The sequence below is a fragment of the Phocoena sinus genome, chromosome 18, assembly GCF_008692025.1.
Source record: "Phocoena sinus isolate mPhoSin1 chromosome 18, mPhoSin1.pri, whole genome shotgun sequence".
Classification (NCBI taxonomy): Eukaryota; Metazoa; Chordata; class Mammalia; order Artiodactyla; family Phocoenidae; genus Phocoena; species Phocoena sinus.
Window position 1 is genome coordinate 24,730,238 of NC_045780.1, and position 20,395 is coordinate 24,750,632.

The window sequence follows — 20,395 nt, forward strand, 5'->3', positions numbered from 1 at the left end:
CACGGGTTTCCGTAGTTGTGGCTCATGGGCTCTAGAACTCAGGCTCAGTAGTTGCGGTGCACGGGCTTAGTTGCTCCGTGACATGTGGGATCTTCCCGGACCGGGGCTTGAACCTGTGTCCCCTGCATTGGCAGGCAGATTCTTAACCCCTGCGCCACCAGGGAAGCCCTAAAATTGACCTTTTTAGGTATATAGTTCTACAAGTTTGGGCCGCTGTGTGTATAACCACCACCACAATTAAGATATGGAAAATTTCTATCATCCCCACAAATTACCTTGTGATTCTCTGCAGTCTGTCCCTTCTCCCTACCATCAGCCCCTGGCAAATCACTGATGTGATTTCTGTCCTTATAGTTTTTCTTAAAAATTGAGATAAAATTCACATTAACTTACAGTTAACCATTTTAAAGTGCACAATTCCGTGATTTGTAGTATATTCACAATGTTGTCCAATCATCACCTCTATCTGATTCCAGGAGATTTTCATCACCTACAAAAGAAACCCCATGCCCATTAAACAGTTGAAATATTTATTGTAAAACCTAGTTAAACATGCAGATTCCCAAGTCCCAGAGATTCTGATTTAGCAAATATGTGTTGGGGCCCTAGAATCTGCATCTTTAACAAGCATCCTGGTGTTTCTGAAGCAGGTGGTCCCCAAGCCACATTTTCAGTAACTCTCATCTAAAGAGAAAGCTATTTCAATGTAGCAAAATACAGTCTAATTTTAGAAGAGACATACAAGTAGTAATCAGACTGTTTCCTTAGAAGTATAACCTAGATCTCCCTGGGACCTCACCATTGTCTTCCAACAAATGAGGTCTCATTAGCAAGGACAATTAAATTTTTTTCTTTCATTAACCCCCTGCTCATTCAGGACCTCTATCTCCTCAGTAAAGACTCTTCAGATATTTCTGAACATCTACAAGGGATGTTTCACATCTCTTCGTCTCTGTCCTCTAATCAAAGTCACTTAAAGACTCCCTCTAGTGTCACAATTCATGGTGGCCATGCCAAGAACGTCAAAGTCCATGGCAAAGATACTGTCTTCCAAGCCTCCCTATCTTAGGCTGGGTTCCCTGACTCTGAGATGGAGAACCGTGGGCAGAAAGTTTAGGCAGGAATGCTCTCAGGAGACACACCTGCAAAGAAGTAAGGAAGGCAGATTGAGCAGAGGGAGAGGCCAAGAGCTCAGCTAGTGTTGTGGCCAAATCTGGAGAGAGGGTGGCATTTCAGTATTGTCCCATATTGAGGCAAGCCACCTGGACCTTTGTATTCCTATCCTGGTCTAGCTGGCTTGCCTAGTAAAATGACTCGTACTATCATTCCTGAGGAGTCTGAGCCCTTGTTACCATGATTCTGCAGCTTTTGTGATCTGTTAATTTACTATTAAAACAAGCAAGTGAGAGCCAAGAGATACTCCTGTGGATTACTACAGCACCCTGCCGCCATTGTGTAGTGGCATCTCTTATCTCCTCCTGAAGATCAGGGCCTATTACCCATCCACCAACCTCCAGCGAGAAGGGGATTTTGACAGAAAATTTCATAATACTCCTGAAGTCCGTGGAGCTTTAAGAGACCGTACTGTGCCTTTAAGATGCTCTGATGTGTAACTTGTTTATTAAAAAAATATTCTGGGTGGAAAAGAAATAATTTGGTGAAATATTTCTGAGCTGCTCTGTTCTGATACCACAAGAAACCAAAACTCTTTTTTCATCAAGAAATCAAAACGCTTCATTAATTCTGAATCCTTGTCTAGCTACTTCCCACCTCTTTCTTTTCTTTCAAGGACAAAATATTCAAAAGATAGTCTATACCAGCATTTTCCAAAGCATCTAAGAAATACTGGTTTCATAGTATTGAAAAGCAATTTTATGGTAAATGCATTTGGGAATCTTAGTTATTAGTAATAGCTAAGTTTTGCTGATGGCTTACTATAAATCAGGCATTATGCTAAGAGATTTCAAAGAATTATCTGATTTATTTTATTCAGGCAGTTACTCATTCAACAAACATTTATTGAGTTCCTACTATGTACCAGTCCCTGTAATAGATGCTGGGAATATAATGTAATACAGCAACTACAAAAAACATAGTTCTGGGCTCCCCTGGTGGCGCAGTGGTTGAGAGTCCGCCTGCCGATGCAGGGGATACGGGAAAATCCCACATGCCGCGGAGCGGCTGGGCCCGTGAGTCATGGCCACTGAGCCTGCGCGTCTGGAGCCTGTGCTCCGCAACGGGAGAGGCCACAGCAGTGAGAGGCCTGCGTACCGCAAAAAAAAAAAAAAAAAAAAAAAGACATAGTTCCTACCCTCGAGGGGCTCACACTTTAGTGCGAAGAGAAATATTAATCAAAGAATCACAAACAAATGTAAAATTGCAGTGGTGCTTAATGATTTAAAGGAGAGATACATGGTAGTATAGGAGAATATAGTGGAGAAATTGAATTAGAAAAGTTATGGGCAAGGGGGGGAAGTGGGGAGGTGGTGGTGGGATGAATTGGGAAATTGGGATTGACATATATACACTAATATGTATAAAATAGATAACTAATAAGAACCTGCTGTATAAAAAAATAAGTAAATTAAAAAAAAGAAAAGTTATGGGATTTCACTAAGAAGCTAGAAAACTGGGCTGGGATTGGAATAATGAATAGGATAAGTTCATTATGACATATATAATGAATATATATTATATATAATATAATATAATATATTCCAGAATGAGAGGAAAGAAAGAATGAAGAAGAAAAAATGTTTAAAATTATTGACCAAGAACATGGGATGTCTTTCCATTTCTTTGTATCATCTTCAATTTCCTTCACCAATGTCTTGTATTTTTCAGAGTATAGGTCTTTCACCTCTTTGGTTAAGTTTATTCTTAGGTATTTTATTCTTTTTGATGTGATTTTAAAAAGGATTGTTTTTCTTGCTTTCTCTTTCTGATAGTTCATTATTAGTGTATAAAAAGCAACAGATTCCTGCATATTAGTCTTGTATCCTGCAACATTACTGAATTCATTTATTAGTTATAATAGTTTTTTTGGAAGAGACTTTAGGGTTTTCTGCATATAGTATCATGTCATCTGCAAATAGTGACAGTTTTACCTCTTCCCTTCCAATTTGGATGCCTCTTTTTTTTGTCTGATTGCTGTGGCTAGCACTTCCAATACTATTTTAAGTAGAAGTGGTGAGAGAGGGCATCCTTGTCTTGTTCTTGATCTTAAAGGAAAACTTTCAGCTTTTCACCATTGAGTATGGTGTTAGCTGTGGGTTTGTCATATATAGCCTTTATTATGTTGAGATATGTCTTCTCTATACCAAGATGAGAGGGTTTTTTTATCATGAATGGACGTTGAATTTTGTCAGATGCTTTTTCTGCATATGTTGAAATGATCATGTGATTTTTATCCTTCCTTTTGTTAATGTGGTGTATCACATTGATTGATTTGTGGATACTGAACCATCCTTGCATACCCGGAATAAATCCCGCCTGATCATGATGTATGATTCTTTTTCTATACTGTTGAATACAGTTCGCTAATATAATATTGTAAATCAACTATACTTCAGTACAAAAATTATTGACCAACATTCTTCCATATTTGATTTTTTAAAAAAATCAACCCATAGATCCAGGAATCTTGGTAAACTCCAAGCAGGATAAATACAAAGAAAACCATACCTAGTCATACCATAGCCAAATTGCTGAAAACCAAAAACAAAGAAAAAAATCTTAAAAGCAACTAAAAGAAAAAAGACACCCGCCCCCCCATAAACCCACACACACAAAAAGAATAAAGCTGCCTTGCTGCCTTTCTGGTCAGAAACAGTGGATTCTAGAAGACAGTAGGCTTTAAAGGACTGAAAGAAAAACAAATTTTCAACCAGAAATCTACATCCATTGAACATATCTTCCAGAAATGGAGAGATTACAACGTTTTCAGATAAAAATGGAGAGATTCATTGCCAGCAGACTTGCACTTCAAGAAATGCCAAACGAAATTCTTCACACTGAAGGGAAATATTACCAGGTGGAAGTTCAGATCTATAAGATGAAATGGAAGACACTGGAAATGGCAAACATGTGGGTAAACATATATGATCATTTGAATCTTTTCTTTAAATTTTAAAAATCAAGGGCACATGTGCTGAATTGTGTATGGTCAGGTTGGTACCACCACTCCCAACTTGGCTGCACTTCCTAGAATCCCTATGCCTGTGTGGTTCTAGGTAAGAGTTGACCAGAAAGGAACTTACCTGAGATCTGGAAAGCAGAAATAAAGCAGAGGCCATTACTCTGGAAAGGCTGTGGTGGTCAGACACACCAATAGACATGTGCAGAGATAACTGGCTGATTTCAGTTTGTCCTCATTCTCCTTCTGTTCTGTGTCCAGCTAACCTTGCCAACTACTGAACCTGCTCACCAAGAGTGATCCCCAACTCAGCACCAAGTACTTGACTGCAGGCCCACAGAGCATTAGAATTACTTTGGTAAAAGTTGCCAACAACTACCATATTTTCTTTCTGATATGTGATACTATTTTTAGTCTTCAGCTTAACTGACTTCCCTTTATGGTATTTGACGATCTCACTTTCCTTAAAGCTATCTGCTCTATTCTTGGCTTTGTGGACATTATAATCTCCTGGTTCTACGTCACTGGTTGCTTTCCAGTCTCCTGATGTCATCTGCTGATCCTAAAACTGTGTGCCCTTCAGGGTTCTGTCCTAGGTGCTCTGTTCTTCTCACCCAGCACATTCTCTGAGAGTGATATTGTCCATTAAATCAGCAAATGGAAGCTGGAACTGTACTAGCTACTGGGAGACCAAAGATAAAAGATACTGATCCTGCTCTCAGGGTGCCCAAAGTCTATTGGGAGAAACAGAATATTAGTAGAAACTTGTTTATAATGTAGCAGAGTGAGTGGGGGGAGAAGGTTGAACCATGAAGGGCCTTATGTAATTATAAGGAGTTTTGAATTATTCTCGAAGGTAAAGGGAAATCAGTCAAAGATATCATGCAATGAAGTGACATAATTAGATTTTCATTTTAGAAGGATCATCCTGGAAATGATACGGAGAAGAGATGAGAGGGTAACAAGATTGGAGAGAGAAAAACAGGAGGTTTCTGCAGCCAACCAATAAGTTATGATTAAGGTCAGAACCAGGGCAATGGCAGGGAGATTAAGAAGAGGGGAGAGAATAGATGGCTATGAAAGAGGTAAATTTGACAGGATTTGGTTATCATTTGGATATAAAAAGTAAAGGTATGAAAGGTTTAAGGAGGACCTAAGGTTTCTAATTTGGTTAACAGATTAAAATGGGTTACTACTGAATAGGATAGGGACTGAAGAGGAGAACATTTTTTTTTTTTCTTGCGGTATGCGGGCCTCTCACCGATGCGGCCTCTCCCGTCGCAGAGCACAGGCTCCAGACGCGCAGGCTCCGGACGCGCAGGCCCAGCGGCCATGGCTCACTGGCCCAGCGGCCATGGCTCACTGGCCCAGCCGCTCCGCGGCACGTGGAAGCTTCCCGGGCCGGGGCACGAACCGGCGCCCCCTGCATCAGCAGGCGGACTCTCAACCACTTGCGCCACCAGGGAAGCCCTGAGAAGAAGTTTTGAGGGAGAAAGGATGAGTTCAGTTTTGAGTCTAGGACACCTGCAAGTCCTTATATTAGGATTATTCAGTGTTGGCACTATTGACAATTTAGGCCGAATAATACTGTGTTTTAAGTGGTTGTCCTATTCATTGCAGGATGCTTAGCAGCATCCCTGGCCTAACCTACTAGATGTTAGTACTGCCTTATTCCTAGTTCTGAAAATCAAAAATGTCTCCAGACATTGCCATATGTTCCTTGGGGGGCAAAATCATTCCCTGTCGAGAATCACAGATTTAGATGGAGGTTGTTCTCAGGGTTTCAACTGTCACACATAAGCCAACATACTCACATTTGCATTTCAACCCACCTCTTCTTCCCAACTCTAGGCTCATGCAATGAACAGCTTACTAGATGTTTCCAGCTTGGCTGGGCAGGAAGAAGGTCCAATGCAGTTCGGGATGATATTTAAGTTCCATCTGCACAAATTCTGTTCAAAATCCCATTCAAGGTTGTGTCAGTTCTTTAAAATGCATAAGGGGCACAAACTGTTGTCAAATTCTTGTCTGTATAGAGTTTGTATATTTAGGAATGTATTTTTGAGAAAGAAAATTTAAATGAACTAAAGCAGTGTTAAGTTGCTGCTCTTCTTAAAATAAAATTGTTTAGATTTTTTTTTTTTTTTTTTTTGGTACAGCTCTACCTTCTAGAGGTTTCACTGCAATAAGAAGTAATGTTTGGGGACGGTAATCTCAAAGGACGTCCTGCAGATGTCACAGCACAGCTGACCTTTCCTACTTAACATATTTGTACAATAGTCAAAAAAAAGAGTGAACGGGAACTGTTTGGGGGATTCTGAGGTGCACCCACGAATCTTCATGAGCTGTGAAGTAAGAAAGAAAAAATTTTATTTTTATTTTGGGGCTCTCTTTTCTCCTGGGAATAATGGGTCCTTAGTACTTAAATAGGTAGATCTCTTAAGACCTTAGGGAAATCTGTGAATTCAGAAACAGACTGTTCACTTACCTGACATTGGCCGGATAATAGGGTTGTCCTAAATTCATGGATTTAAATATGTCAAGGAGAACTCATTCTCTCAGTGTGGGAATACAGGTGACTTTTTGGCCTTCATTTTATTATCTTCTCCAATAATACAATGAGAATATGTTTACAGTAGAAAAGTTTTAAAACATAAAAAGGATAAACAAACATGTTTACGAACTGGCTGCTCAGATATAACTTAGATTTTATATCCTTATTATGTGTTTTTTAAAAGTTGGAATCCTGTTGGATATATAGTTTTGTGTTCTAGCCTTTTAAACAATACATTGTGAAGATTTTATGACTCTACTATGATTTCGTTAGCCATTCCTAGTGAACAATTCGTTTTCAATATTATAAATAATGCTGTACAAAACATCCTTGGACCAAATCTCTGATACCATCTCTGTGTATTTCCTCAAGCTGGAGTCCTAGAGGGGTGTAAAATGTTTCCAGGCTCCTAATGCATGCTGCATTGCATCCCAGGATAACCGTGCCACTTTACACACTCACCTAATGTGTAAGGTGAGCCACTTACCCCATTCTTATCTTTATTATCAAGTCTTTTTAAAAAATCTTTGCCTGTCTGATGTGCATAAGCATTTTTTTTCACCTTAGGATGGGCCATAAGATTTGTGTTATTAGTTGTTTTCTAAGGGGTCCAGTGCCCATTGTTACAGTGGGGAAGGAAAAGCGTTCAGGCTGATCTGCTGCTTGGGGAGCCTAGGCCCGGTCACCATGGGGAGGGCTGTGAAGTGGGTTTGCAGCCCCACACCCTTTTATGCTCAGATGCCTCTTTCAAAATCCCTTGCCTTAGCGGTGTCCAGCATCTTTACGCTTCTCTCCCCTATCCAATCTTGCTCTCTAAAGGATTTAATGATGTTGGTAAATTTCTTCACCAGGGATAGGCATCTAAATTTTGATTTTATTTGTTTTACTTACAAACACAATGGTAAGTTTCTTCTACCCTGCCAGGTCCTACAAGTCTTGGAGGGTTAAGAGACGACCCCTGTCCTGAAAGAGTGAGCTGGTCCTGAGATCTCGTCCTGAGAAAGCGAGATCCATGCCTGTACGTTAAGTATCTACTCTTGAAACCTGAAGGACCAAGTGGCAGAACAGAGGGAGGGAGGAAATAAGGCTGCCTGTGGGAGCAGGCAGACCTGGGGATGAGAGAGTCCAGTTTGCTCTGTTGGTTGGTGCGTTGGCTTTGTGATGTGTCTGTGGTGGTATAAGATATTCTTTCCTCTCTTCCTCCTTCTCTCCCTTCCCTTCCTTCCTTCCTTTTTCACATTACAAAAACAACACATGCTCGTTTGAACCTGCATTTGTTCCAACAAGCGTGTGTTATTTTTGTAATTTAAAAGAATACCAAAGGAAATAAAAGGTTTTCCCTTACCCCATCATCCGCCCCTCTGAGGCAATCATGTTAACAGACTGGTATGTGACCCTCCACACCTCTCCCTGCACTTACACACCACGTACCACTACAGGCTTGGGGGGGGAACTCTTCCCTTCTTTTCCTTTTCTTATTATGCCTATTATCAGTATTATTGCTATTGTTATGCCTATTACTATTATTATTATGCCCGTTACCCGGCAGCTTGCTTTGTTAACTTCATAATACCTCACGTACATCATTTCAAGTCAATGTACATAGGCTAATTCCTCCTCCCTTTAAAAAATAGACAGTTTTGGGCTTCCCTGGTGGTGCAGTGGTTGAGAGTCCGCCTGCCGATGCAGGGAACGCGGGTTCGTGCCTCCATCCGGGAAGATCCCACATGCCGCGGAGCGGCTGGGCCCGTGAGCCATGGCCGCTGAGCCTGCGCGTCCAGAGCCTGTGCTCCGCAACGGGAGAGGCCACAACAGTCAGAGGCCCGCGTACCGCAAAAAAATAAATAAATAAATAAAATTTTTAAATAATAGACAGTTTTTCACTAAAGAAGAGCAAAGTTCAGGCAGTACAAATGCACATGGCGAAATGTTTGTCTGCCTCCCATCCTAGACCCTCAGTCCTTGTCCCCAAAGGTGACAACTGTACATAATAACAGAATGTTAAGAAGGATTTTTCCTTTCTCCCCGGAATTGGCAAGTAGGTCCAGAGCTGAGGACAAAGAGGCAAAATGACTGTACATTCTAGAGTCCTGCCAACATTTGGAGCTGGACACCTTCCCCTGAGTTGACTTGAGTGGCCGAGAGGCGCTCTAATGCCAGTAGCAGGCACCCTGCCTAACGCCCTAGTATTTAAGAAGAGGGCTGGTGAGGTGAGAGAGGAAACCGTTACGTGGGCCTTAAGCGGAGACAAAAGGCGGTTTTCTCGGGCATCTTACCCCTCGCACCCCCGAAGCCAGGCGAGCGGAGAAGGGTCCAAGGGGAAGACAGTGACTGGGGTTGGCCATGGCACAGCCGCTTGCCTATGACTTTGCTCAGCACGGATCCCAGAGTTTCCTGTGAGTCAGGAGCACAGTTTCATGGAAAGACGTGAGAGCCACGTGGCTGCTCTACGCCGGAGGGCAACACCAGCCGCAAAGGCTGTGGGATGTACCCCCAGGGCAGGAGCGGGGCCGGAAGAGGAAGGTTGGTGAGGGGTGGGCGGTCTCCTCAGGACACTGCGGCGGAGGGGGGACGCTGGGCCTGTTGCCCTTGAAGTGCCCCCTTTGGACAGTGGCCACACAGAGGGCAAGATGACCACGGTTTAGCTAGAAACAGTGTCAAGCAACAAGGAGAGGATTATCATTGTGCCCACGTAAATGAAGAGACCTTCATTCTCTGCCCCAGATGTCTTCTCAATCTGGGAAGCTCTGGGCAGTCGCTCTCCACTGGAGTAGTGCCACCTTATAGGATGCAGTTTGGGAGTTTGTGGAGGTGGTTTTGGGAGCTGTCAGAATGACAGGGAACCATTCCCGGCACCCTTGTCGGGGACCAGGGATGGTAGATGACCTGTAGTGCACAAATGCCACCTTACTGTAAAATGTGTCCCACACAATTATTCAGTGCTCTGCTCACTCACGTAAGTGAGAAACCTGTATATGATTATCTGAGTCTAGGACCAAACTATGTTTTAAGTGTAAATATCTTTATAATCTCATTTTAATATGTATTCAAGTGTGTAAATACTAAATATAAATACAAAAATTATTTGCAATGTTTTAATATATGCTGAATTTCATTATGCAGTGATTATGGGTTATGATTTGGCATGACCCTTCTCCAACAATCCTAAACTTTTACCTAGGGGCTACGGGACACACTGTGGTATTTCTGCTATAATCGCAGGATTTCACTGAGTTTGTAAAAGAGTCTTAATAAATAGTGTAGATTTTGAACAGGCTGAAATGGTTGCATTTCTGTTTTGGGTCACTTATCATGTTTTCCTCCTGCTCTAACTGCACACACTAAGGAGAAGGAAAGAGAATTACTGTCTGCTGAGAACCTGAAGTATGCCAAGATAATGCTGTGGAACTGACTTAGAATCCTCAGAATCACTAGTTCTCCATTTTATTCATGAGGAAAGTTAGGCATTCATTATGAGTAAAGTAACCTGCTTGAGTCATCCGTCTCTCCCTACTCCCCGCCCGCCTCCCGCCCCTGGCCCTTTTCACTCACATTTTGAACTTCAGATGTTTTTGTTTTTCTTTTATGCAAAGTAACCACCTTTTCTCAAAGTGACATCCTTCTTCTTTGGTGGTCTGTTGATATCCCCAAACCCTGGTCTCCTTTGAGTCACAACCTAAATTGACTCTGGCTTCTTTCTCTTTTGATTTTTCACAGATAATTTTTCACATGTAACTTTTCTTCTACAGTGGCTCTTGAATTTCACCTTCTCTTCAGAACAGTCAAGTCCCTTCATAACACTCAAGTCCCTTGAGGCTTCACATTTGTATACAGGTAGGTTATGTATCTTCTCTAAGCCTAGGTTTTCCATTTGTGAAATAGAAATAACAGTGACTGCTGCTTAATAAGCACTCAATAAAGGTTACCCAGGATGCCAGTAAGGAAAACAGAATTTACAAATAGTACTGAGCCTTGGCAGGCCCTGAAGGGGTTCTATTCAGACCCCAATCGGTGTACTGCAATCCAGTTCTGGCACTGACCACCTGGAGTGAGCACAGATCCCACAGGTTAAAGGGCATAGTCTACGGCATGACTCCCCTCACTTCAGACCAACTGCCTACAAATCTGGGGCGTTCCCAAGCCCCCCTCAAGTGCGATAATTCACTAGAATGACTTATCGAAATCAGGAAAATGCTAAGCTTATGATTGCAGTTTTATCATAAAGGATACAAATCAGGAACAGCCAAGTGAAGAGACACGTAGGGTGAGGTCTGGCAGAGTTCCAAACACAGATTTCATGCCCTCTCCCCATGGAATCAGGGTGCATCACCCTCCTAGCATACTAATGTGTTCACTAACCAGGAAGCTCCCCTGGGCTTTGGTGTCCAGAATTTTTATTGGAGTTTTGGCCATGTAATTAAGGTCAGTCTCTAGCATCCCTCTCGTCCCCGGAGGTCAGGAGGTTGGGCTGATATCACATGATCCAAGGCTCCAACCCTCTAATCACGAGGTTGGCTTTTCCAGCATGACTAGCCCCCGCCAGGCTATTTTACCATGAGTCACCTCGTTAGCATAAATTCAAGTGTGGCTCAAGGGGCTCAAGAGTAACAAAGACACTCCCATCTGTGTCCAGAATCTGAGACAAAGACCAAATTCTTTATATGACAGTCTCCAAAGCACAGTGTGAAAACCATTGCCCAACAGAACAAACTCTAAGCTTTTCAACATAATACAGCCTAAATAGATTATAAATTCCACGAGGGTAGGAATCTGGCTTATTCACTGCAATTCCTCCAGAGAAGAGCGCAGCGCCTGGCATGCAATGTATGTTCAATAATGTGTATGGAAGGGTTTCCTTAAACTCAGTCATATCTTGTCTTAGGACTTTGTTTTCCTAGTTACTTCAAGCACCAAGATGTATTTTCCCTCCGCCACATCTAGTGTGTAAGCTCCTGGAGGCTAGAGGCCATTGCACACTCTAAGTGTGTGATAAATGTGATAATCCTCCATTGTGAACAATCACAGTGCTGGATGCTCAGAGAATGATTTACATCAAATGGCACTGTAGTTTAACAGAAAACAGATACCATACATGATCTGGCCAGAACACAAATAATTCACAACGGCAATTTCAGAAAATCATTTACAATTAAATTCTGGTGTCTCTTGTTTAATTGAGAAAAGACTATAAAAGTTTAGGGTGTATAGAATCACTTTAGAAAAAGGGTAAAGTGTCCTAAGAGATAGCTTGTTTTTTTCTTTTTTTTTTCCGCTCTGTTGAGGTATGATTGATAAAACTGTAAGATATTTAAAGTGTACATCACGATGAGTTGAGATAGGTATATATACACACACACATTGTGAAAGAATTCCTCACTTCCAATTAATTAATACATTCATCGCCTCATCTTTTTTTTCCCTAAGAACATTTAAGTTCTGCTCTCTTAACAAATTGCAATTATACAACACAGTGTTATCAATTATAGTCACCATATTATACATTAGATCCTCACACCTTATTCATCTTATAACAAACGTTTATATCCTTTTACCAACCTCTCCCTATCTCCCCAGCCCCCAGCCTCTGGCAACCACTTTTTTACTAAGAGATAGTTTTTGAAGCCGTTAGTAAATTTACATTTTACTATTAGATATACTTGTTAACATTTCTCTCACTCCAGTGATGGTCAGTGTGCTTGGTATGAAGTCATTTTAGACGATGAGGAACTACACTCTCTTTTCCTCCTTCTTGCCTCCCACTCCAACTATAAATATAAATGACTGTTTACTATAACCATTTGGTTCTGAGAAAAAAGATTTTTCCATAACCTACTGCCCACATCCATGCCTATTTCCTCTTTGCTAACTATTTTGATTGTTTTGCCCAGACCTGACCACTTCCTGTTTCTTCTCCTGCCTCTATTTACAATTTTGTCCTTTGGAAATTACCACTAAATAGTACTGCTTGTCATCTACACCTGGACCTGCAGTCTTACAGGGGTATTGCCAAAGAATATAGTTAAAGTGACAAAAATGGACAGAAAGTGACTAAAATTTAAATATAAAAGAAACTAGTATCTACCTCATACCCATTAGGAAGGCTGCTGTCAAAAAACAAAATAGCAAGTGTTGGTGAAGATGTGGAAAAATTAGAACTTTTGTACGCTGTTGGTAGGAATGTAAAATGGTGGAGCTGCTGTGGAAAACATCATGGTGTTTTCAAAAAATTAAAAATAGAATTACCTGTGATTCAGAAATTCTACTTCTGGGTATATATACAAAAGAATGGAAAGCAGGGACTAGAACAGATACTTGTACACTCATGTTCATAGCAACATTATTCCCAAGAGCCAAAAGGTGAAAGCAACCCAAGTACCCATCAGTGGAAGAATGGATAAACAAAACGTGGTGTATACATACAAAAGACATTTTTTGGCCTTAAAAAGGAAGGAAATTCTGACATATGCTACAAGAACAAAATTTGAGAACATTATGCTAAGTGAATTAAGACAGTCACAAAAGGACAAATACTGTATGATTTCACTTATATGATGTGTAAAGGAAAAATATGTTGCCTGCCATTCCGGTTCTACAAGGATCAAGCCATTAGCCACTGCAGTTGCCCACCGACAGTGTGCCTGAGGGGAATTCAGGATGGTGAAAAACAGGAAGCATTCTGGGCTTTGGACACCAGTCCCTAGATAGTTAAGATACACATCTAAGGAAAAATTTCAATGACCCCAGATTCCTGCATCTTCCCATACATAGAAAAGCACTAACATCATTAACTTGAGATGTCTGTTCTTCGTGATAAGCGGTAATCTTTTGATGTTTGACTACATGTTTTTTATTTATTTATTTTTGGCTGCTTTGGGTTTTCATTGCTGCACGCGGGCTTTCTCTAGTTGCGGCGAACGGAGGCTGCTCTTCGTTGCGGTGCACGGGCTCTAGGCGCGCGGGCTTCAGTAGTTGTGGCACACAGGCTCAGTAGTTGTGGCTTGCAGGCTTTAGAGCGCAGGCTCAGTAGTTGTGGTGCATGGGCTTAGTTGTTCCATGGCATGTGGGATCTTCCCGGACCAGGGCTTGAATCTGTGTCCCCTACGTTGGCAGGTGGATTCTTAACCACTGCGCCATCAGGGAAGTCCACGTTTTTTTCCCCAGCAATAAAATTCATATATATCTTGGCTCCTCATTTACTTCTTTGAAACAGTTTCTCAGAGCTATCTGAGAGGTTGTCTCCAAGGCTACAGTTCTCAGTAAGACACTGAATAAACTCAACTCACAGCTCTTATGTTGTGTGTGTGTGTGTGTTTATGTTGACAGATGTGATGATTAATTTTATGTGTCAACTTGACTGTGCCATGGGATGTCCAGTTATTTGTTCAAACATTCTGGGTGTGTCTGTGAGGATGTTTCTGGATGAGATTAATATTTGAATTGGCAGACTGAATAAAGCAGACTGTCTTCCCTAACGTGGGTGGCCCTCCTCCAATCAGCTGAAGGTTTTGAATAGAACAAAAAGGCTGACTCTCCTGTGATTAAGAAAGAATTCCTCCTGCTTGACTGCTTGAGCTGGGACTTCAGTCTTTTCCTGCCTTCAGACTCCAGCTGAAACATCAGCTTTTCTTGGGTGGCAAGCCTGCCAGATTTCAGACTGGAGCTACACCCTCAGCTCTCCTAAGTCTCCAGCTTGCCAACCGAAGAGCTTCAGACTTCTCAGCCTAGATAATTGTATGAGCCAATTCCTTGTAATAAATCTCTTTGTTTCTCTATCGTTATGTCTATATTTATATCTATCCATCCTGTTAGTTCTGTTCCGCTAGAGAACACTGCCTATTACATATGAGATACCAACAGTAATCAAATTCATAGAGAGAGAAAGTAGAATAGTGTTTGGCAGGCGCTAGGAGCAGGGAGAATGGGGAGTTGTTGGTTAACGAGTACAGAGTTTCAGTTTTGCAAGATGAAGAGTTCTGGGGATGGATGGTGGTGATGGTAGCACGGCAATGTGAGTGTACTTGGAGCCACTGAACAGTACACTTAAACATGGTTAAGGTGGTAAGTTTTATACTATATGCATTTTGCCACAATTTAAAAAATTTTTTGTCTAAATAAATGACTAATAGTCTTACTTATTAAGCATACCAAAGTTAGCTGTGATGACAGTAACCAAATGTGACAGTGTAACTGTCATTGTGTAATTCACCAACCTCATTATCCATGGTTTGTGTCACGAAATCTGGTATTGGTGGGAGTAATGGCAGTCATCACCAGCCTTTGCCAATTTCTTGAGACGTGTTAGAATGTAGAATAAAAAGAACATTATCATTTACTCAAGAAATATTTAATGAGCACTTACTCTGCCAGGTCATGTGTTACACACTTGGGAGAGAACGCCCAACCAGATATTCCTCCTGAAGCTTAGGGTCCAGTGAAGGAGACAGGCAATAAAACGTAAATAGTACTTATAGACTGTGATAAGGGTAATGAGATAGAAATTAAAAAATAGAAAATAGGGAAATACTTTGATAAAGTGAATAGGGAAGCTTCTCTGAGAAGTAGAATATAAAACTGAGAACTGAAACTGAGAAAGAACCACTTGTGGAAATATTGGGGGAAGAGCATTACAGGAAGAGGGAACAGCAAGAGTAAAAGCACAATAATCCCTGAACTACTTAAGAAAGTGGTACTTACATGCAGTGGCGTGCCTTAAATGTTGCTGAATGAAGGGGACTTCTATAAGCTTACAGAGTAATGAAATAGGAGATGTGACATTTTGGCTATAAAATAAGAGGGTAATTAATATTCTGTGATGACTAGATTCTTTTAAAGAAATATTTTGAGGATAAATGTACAAAACTTTTAAAAATCCCTAAAATAAACAGAATAGTTCTTAAAAATTTGAGCATTTGTTGATTTTTATCCATTAATTATATTCACTATGGGGAGACCATTTTAAAGAAATCTTATAGATGATCCTTTTAAATAGAGAAAATTGGTCTCTAATTCAGCTTCTTGATAACTCATGTATGATGAAATGGATTTGCAATTGTAGTCCTTAGACCAAACTCAGTACTAGAACAACTGAAGTAATAGGTATTAAATCAAAGAGTGGCTCTGGCAGAACAGGTTTCTAGAACACTGGAAAGTATAGAGCAGGGACGCCTGGGTTCACCCTGCTCTCCCTTGCTGGCCTTTAGTGGTGCAGGAGTAAAGTCAAAGACAAAAAGAGCCTGACATCAATACTTCCTTAGTTATAAGTACAAAGGTTGATTACGTTTTTCCTGAATAGGCCCTGAGTGTGATGGAACTTATGGTGCTAGAAGGGTTGAGCTTTCCACACTTGACAAGACCTTACATTGAGTGGGCAGTTGTGCTGGAAGGATGTTCACCCATATAGGAACTCTGAGGGCAAAGGGAAATACTCATGTGTGGCCATCTTGCTTCCACCAAGATTTTCCTTTGCTAGTAAGTTAGGAGCTTAATGTAATTAATAATCTACAGCCCACCATATTTCCACATAGGTAAGGAGGCTCTATAAAGTGGTGAATACCAAGGACAGCCATATCTCTCAGTCAAGCATCTCTGGCAAGACTTCAGGGATAAGGACTCTTGAAATTATGAGTGACAGAAAGCTAAGTCAAACTTCATTAAGTAAATATTATTTACTCACAGATATACAAAGGGGTGGTTCAAATTTGGCCAGTTCAGGGTTCAAAGAATATTGCCAGGACACTGTTGCTTTTTTTTTTTTTTTGTTTTTTTTCATTTAATTCTCACAACGAGCTTTATTTTATAAAGAAAAAGAACATCAAAGTCTTCAAGGGCCTGCGCACAGCTCCCACTGCAAGCGCACGTGGAAACAAGGTGCTCCGTCCTGCAGCTTCTGGTGATGTCCGGCTACAAACCATTCTTAGCGCCCACCGTTCTGAGCACTGAGGGTAGAAATAGCCGCTTCCTCTCCGCCCCAACGTCACAGGTGCAGCAGGGCTGCCGCACCCGTGGTGCCGGCAAGTCCAGCATCTGCAGGGCAGTGTGTTGCTTTTGTTTTAATCATTTGCTTTGCTTTTCTCTGGCTCAGGCACGCTCTCCCTGAATTACAGCAAAGATGGCTCTGAGAGTGCTTGACTTACATGGGGGCTGTGAACAACTGTAATTTTAGCAAGGAGGAGTCCTTGCACCCATAGCCAACTCTGATAAAGTTCTCTGGTGCTGAATCAAGCTCTGTGAGTCTGAGTCATATGCCCAACCCTCATGCCCGGTGAGGTGGGACTAGGTAACTGACAGCCTCACCAGGTCTGGGAGATGCAGGTACTGAATGGAAAAGGGCTTACTTCCATTAGAGGAAGTAGAGGAAGTGGTTTCTCTCTAGTGTAGAGAAACCTAGATATTGCTGCTTTGGGGGAAAAGGGATAGAAGAAAGTTGTGCCCTTTTATAAGTTTTCAAATGTAACCATAGTTACTTAGTAATTAAGACTTCTAGACTCTCCTCCAAACACTGAATTTCATTACACTTAAAATCCTTTACATTACCAAGTTGCTTAATTTCTGAAGATTGGTTACTCAAATTGTTAACATTTCCTGAAAACCTATAGTGTGATCTGCTAGACACTTTACATGTATTATTAAGTCCTCACAACACCTCATTGAGCATTGTTATTTCTGTTTAAGATGGGGATACTGAAGGCCAGAAAGGCGGGTAATTTGCCCAATGACACACAACTAGGGGTGATGACGTGTAACTGGAGCCCAAAATTCACCGAGTTCCAAAGCCCATAGTCTTCCTACTTCCTACTTCTTCCTTGGTCCAACTTATTTGCTCACAAGTATCTGAGGATTCGAGCTGCAAAAATGCAGAGGGAAAAAGCAAGGGTGTTGACAATCTACTGAAAAAGTGTTCATATTCTTAATATAGAAAGAATTCTTAAAATCAGAATAATATTTCAAAAACTACATGAAGGAGAATTAGACAATTAGTAACAGAAATACAAAAGACTTTTAAACTTATGAATAAATGTTCATCCTCACTGGTAATCAAAGGAATAAAATTAAAATAGCAATGGATGTTAGTTTCGGGGTACTACATAGACAATGATTTCCTTTCTTTTTCTTTTATCCCCCCCTTCCTCCCTCCCTCCCTCCTTCCTTTCCTTCCTTCCCTTCTTTATGATATCCTGCGTAGGCAAGGGATCATGGAAGCTGAGACTCTTGTACAAACTGATGGGAGTAAATATTGGTACAATCCCTTTATTTTACCCAAATTTAGTTTTCTTAAGATTGTTATGAGAAACCATCCATCCCCTGAGCCCCCCCTTCCCATCTCACAGCTGTTTTCGAATATTTCAGGCGATTCTTGGTATTTATCTTAATATCTCTAACATCATGCTGGTATTGCTACTTCTTGAGTTCTCGGAACTGTCTTGCTAATGCAGTCACGTCATAATTTTGGCTAGCTTAATAGTCAATGTTTACATCATTACGGCTATGTAAATGCCAGGTACAGCTGAGCCACATACTACGCTATACCTTTCCAGCACATTCTACTTTCCTTGAAATTAATAATTTTTTGTTCTTTTAGCTTTTCATGTATTCATCATTAACTCACTGCATTCAAACTCACTAGTGTTGTTTTCCATTTTCTTGACAATACTAGTGACTCTGACCTTCTTGAAGAAGTCTCTTTGAACCCTGACCTGACCTTATGGAGACTGGTGGCCTCCTGGCCTGTTGCACAGCTACCTCCCTTGGATCTCTCTTCACCGTCATTTGGGAATTCTCTTTTCCTATCTTGCATCACCATGTCTTTTCCCCAAGGTCTCTTCCTCTTTCTTGCCTTACTCCCTCTCTTCCTGTGAAAAGGTGCATAGGAAGTAAGTCGTTTTTGAGATTTTGCATGTCTGAAAATGTCTGTCTTCTGTCTTCACTCTTAATTGATAGTTTGGCTGGGTGGTAATTCTTGGCAAAAATTTTCTTTCAGAATTTTGAAGGCATTGCTTCATTGTCTTGTGGCTTCCGTTACTGCTATAGCAAGGGCAAATTTCTCCCTGGGGGGAGTGTACTGTATAGCAAATATACTTCTTGCTATAATGTACTCGTAATTTAAAAATACACCACAAAAGCACCAATTCTGCATTCAATGTTTCTCTCTGGAAGCTAGCAAACTCGTTTCTTTGTCCTCAGTTGACTGATATTTCACAACCTGCTTCCTTGGACTGAGCCCTTTTAATCTGGACACTTCCTTCATTTCTGGGAAATTTTCTTGAATTTTGATGATTCAGTGATTTCCTTCCTCATTAATTCTATTCTCACCTTCAGGAACTCCTGAATTCTGGACTTGTACATTGGACCTCCTGGACGGATCTTCTAAATTTGAAATATTTTCTTTGTCTTTTTGTTCTCCTTTCTGGAGGATTTAATCTGACTTTATCCTCTAAACTTTCTGCCAAGTTCATTTTATCTCTGCCATAAAAATTAGTCTTTACACATGACTAACTTTTGCCTTTGTTGATTCTTTTTTTTATCTTTGTTTTTCACTTCATTAATTTTTGTTTATGCCTTTATTATTCCTTCTTTCAACTTCCTTTGGATTTAGTCTATTACTTTTTTTTAAACTTCTTAAGTTGACAAATTAACCTATTAATTTTTAGGCTCTAACCACAATATGGCTTTAGTGCCACATCACAGGATTTAATAGGAGGCATTTTCATTAATGTTCAGTTTCAAGTGTTTTCTAATTTTTTTTCTTTGACTCATGAGTATATAGAAGTATACCTATTATTTTAATTTTCCTAAAATTGCTTTCTCATTTGATTGCATTAAGATCAGAAATAATGTCCTCTATTTTTAAATTTTTGTTGACACTTGCTTTGTAGCTTTTAATATAACCCATTTCTAATGTTTTACTTGTTCTTGCAAATAACAGGCACTCTCCAACTGATGCTTTTTGATTTTTTTGTATGTTCATCAAATAAAGCTTGTTAATTGTGCTGCTCAAATATCCTATATATCTACTGAGTTCCCTTTAAATTAAAATCATTGGCTTACATTTTTCTTCATAACATGCAAATACTGTATCATGCCTTAAACCATCTGAGTTTCAAGTAAAAGCCACAATTCTTAGAGGGAAAAAATAGTTCTACCTAGAATCAGGAAGACAGATGTGATTTCTTGCTGTTTCCCTTTGCAAATTTTTTTTTGTAGTCCACCATTTAGCTAACTGTGTAGCTCCTTGTTCAGTTCTGGCTTTATGCTGGGGTCTTCAGTCTACTCCCTGCCCTGTTTCTGCCCTATAGCTATGGGCACCAGGGACAGTAGATATCCCCAGGGCATCCAGCACCTTCAGTGAGTCCTTACCTTCCCAGACTCTTCTTCCAGCTTCATTCCTGGTTTCAGAGAATTTCCTCTACTTTCACATAAATTTACAAATTCATTTTAAATGAAAATTTAAAATAGTTTACCCCAACATTATTAGGTGTTTTGTAGTGGGAGAGTTTCTGCTGGTGTAACTTTCTTACTTTACTCATCTCTCCCTCTTGCTTTTTTTCCTGCCAGTATCCTAGTTTAAAAACATTTTATGGATGTAAAAGGGCCATATCATCTGTTTTCTTCTTTCCTTTTTCCCCCAATTCCCTGCCTCAGTTTTTTATTTTATTTTATTCCATTGTATTTATTTATTTTTATTCTGGTTACTTGCAGATGAAGGGAGA

At 40.5% G+C, this 20,395-nt stretch overlaps 1 protein-coding gene and 1 non-coding gene across 2 annotated transcripts in view; one reads left to right on the top strand and one right to left on the bottom strand.

Annotated features, from left to right (window-relative positions):
- The first annotated feature begins 3,922 nt into the window (after positions 1-3,922).
- VWA8 (von Willebrand factor A domain containing 8) overlaps positions 3,923-20,395 on the top strand; it is a 387,125-nt gene continuing 370,652 nt past the window's right edge. The window contains exons 1-2 of the mRNA XM_032610892.1: positions 3,923-4,090; positions 10,439-10,523. Coding sequence (XP_032466783.1) covers positions 3,923-4,090; positions 10,439-10,523 — 253 coding nt within the window. The remainder of the gene's footprint in view (positions 4,091-10,438; positions 10,524-20,395) is intronic.
- Positions 16,580-16,713, bottom strand: LOC116743385. The gene has a single exon (XR_004346768.1). It is a non-coding gene; the product is annotated as a small nucleolar RNA SNORA43 (small nucleolar RNA).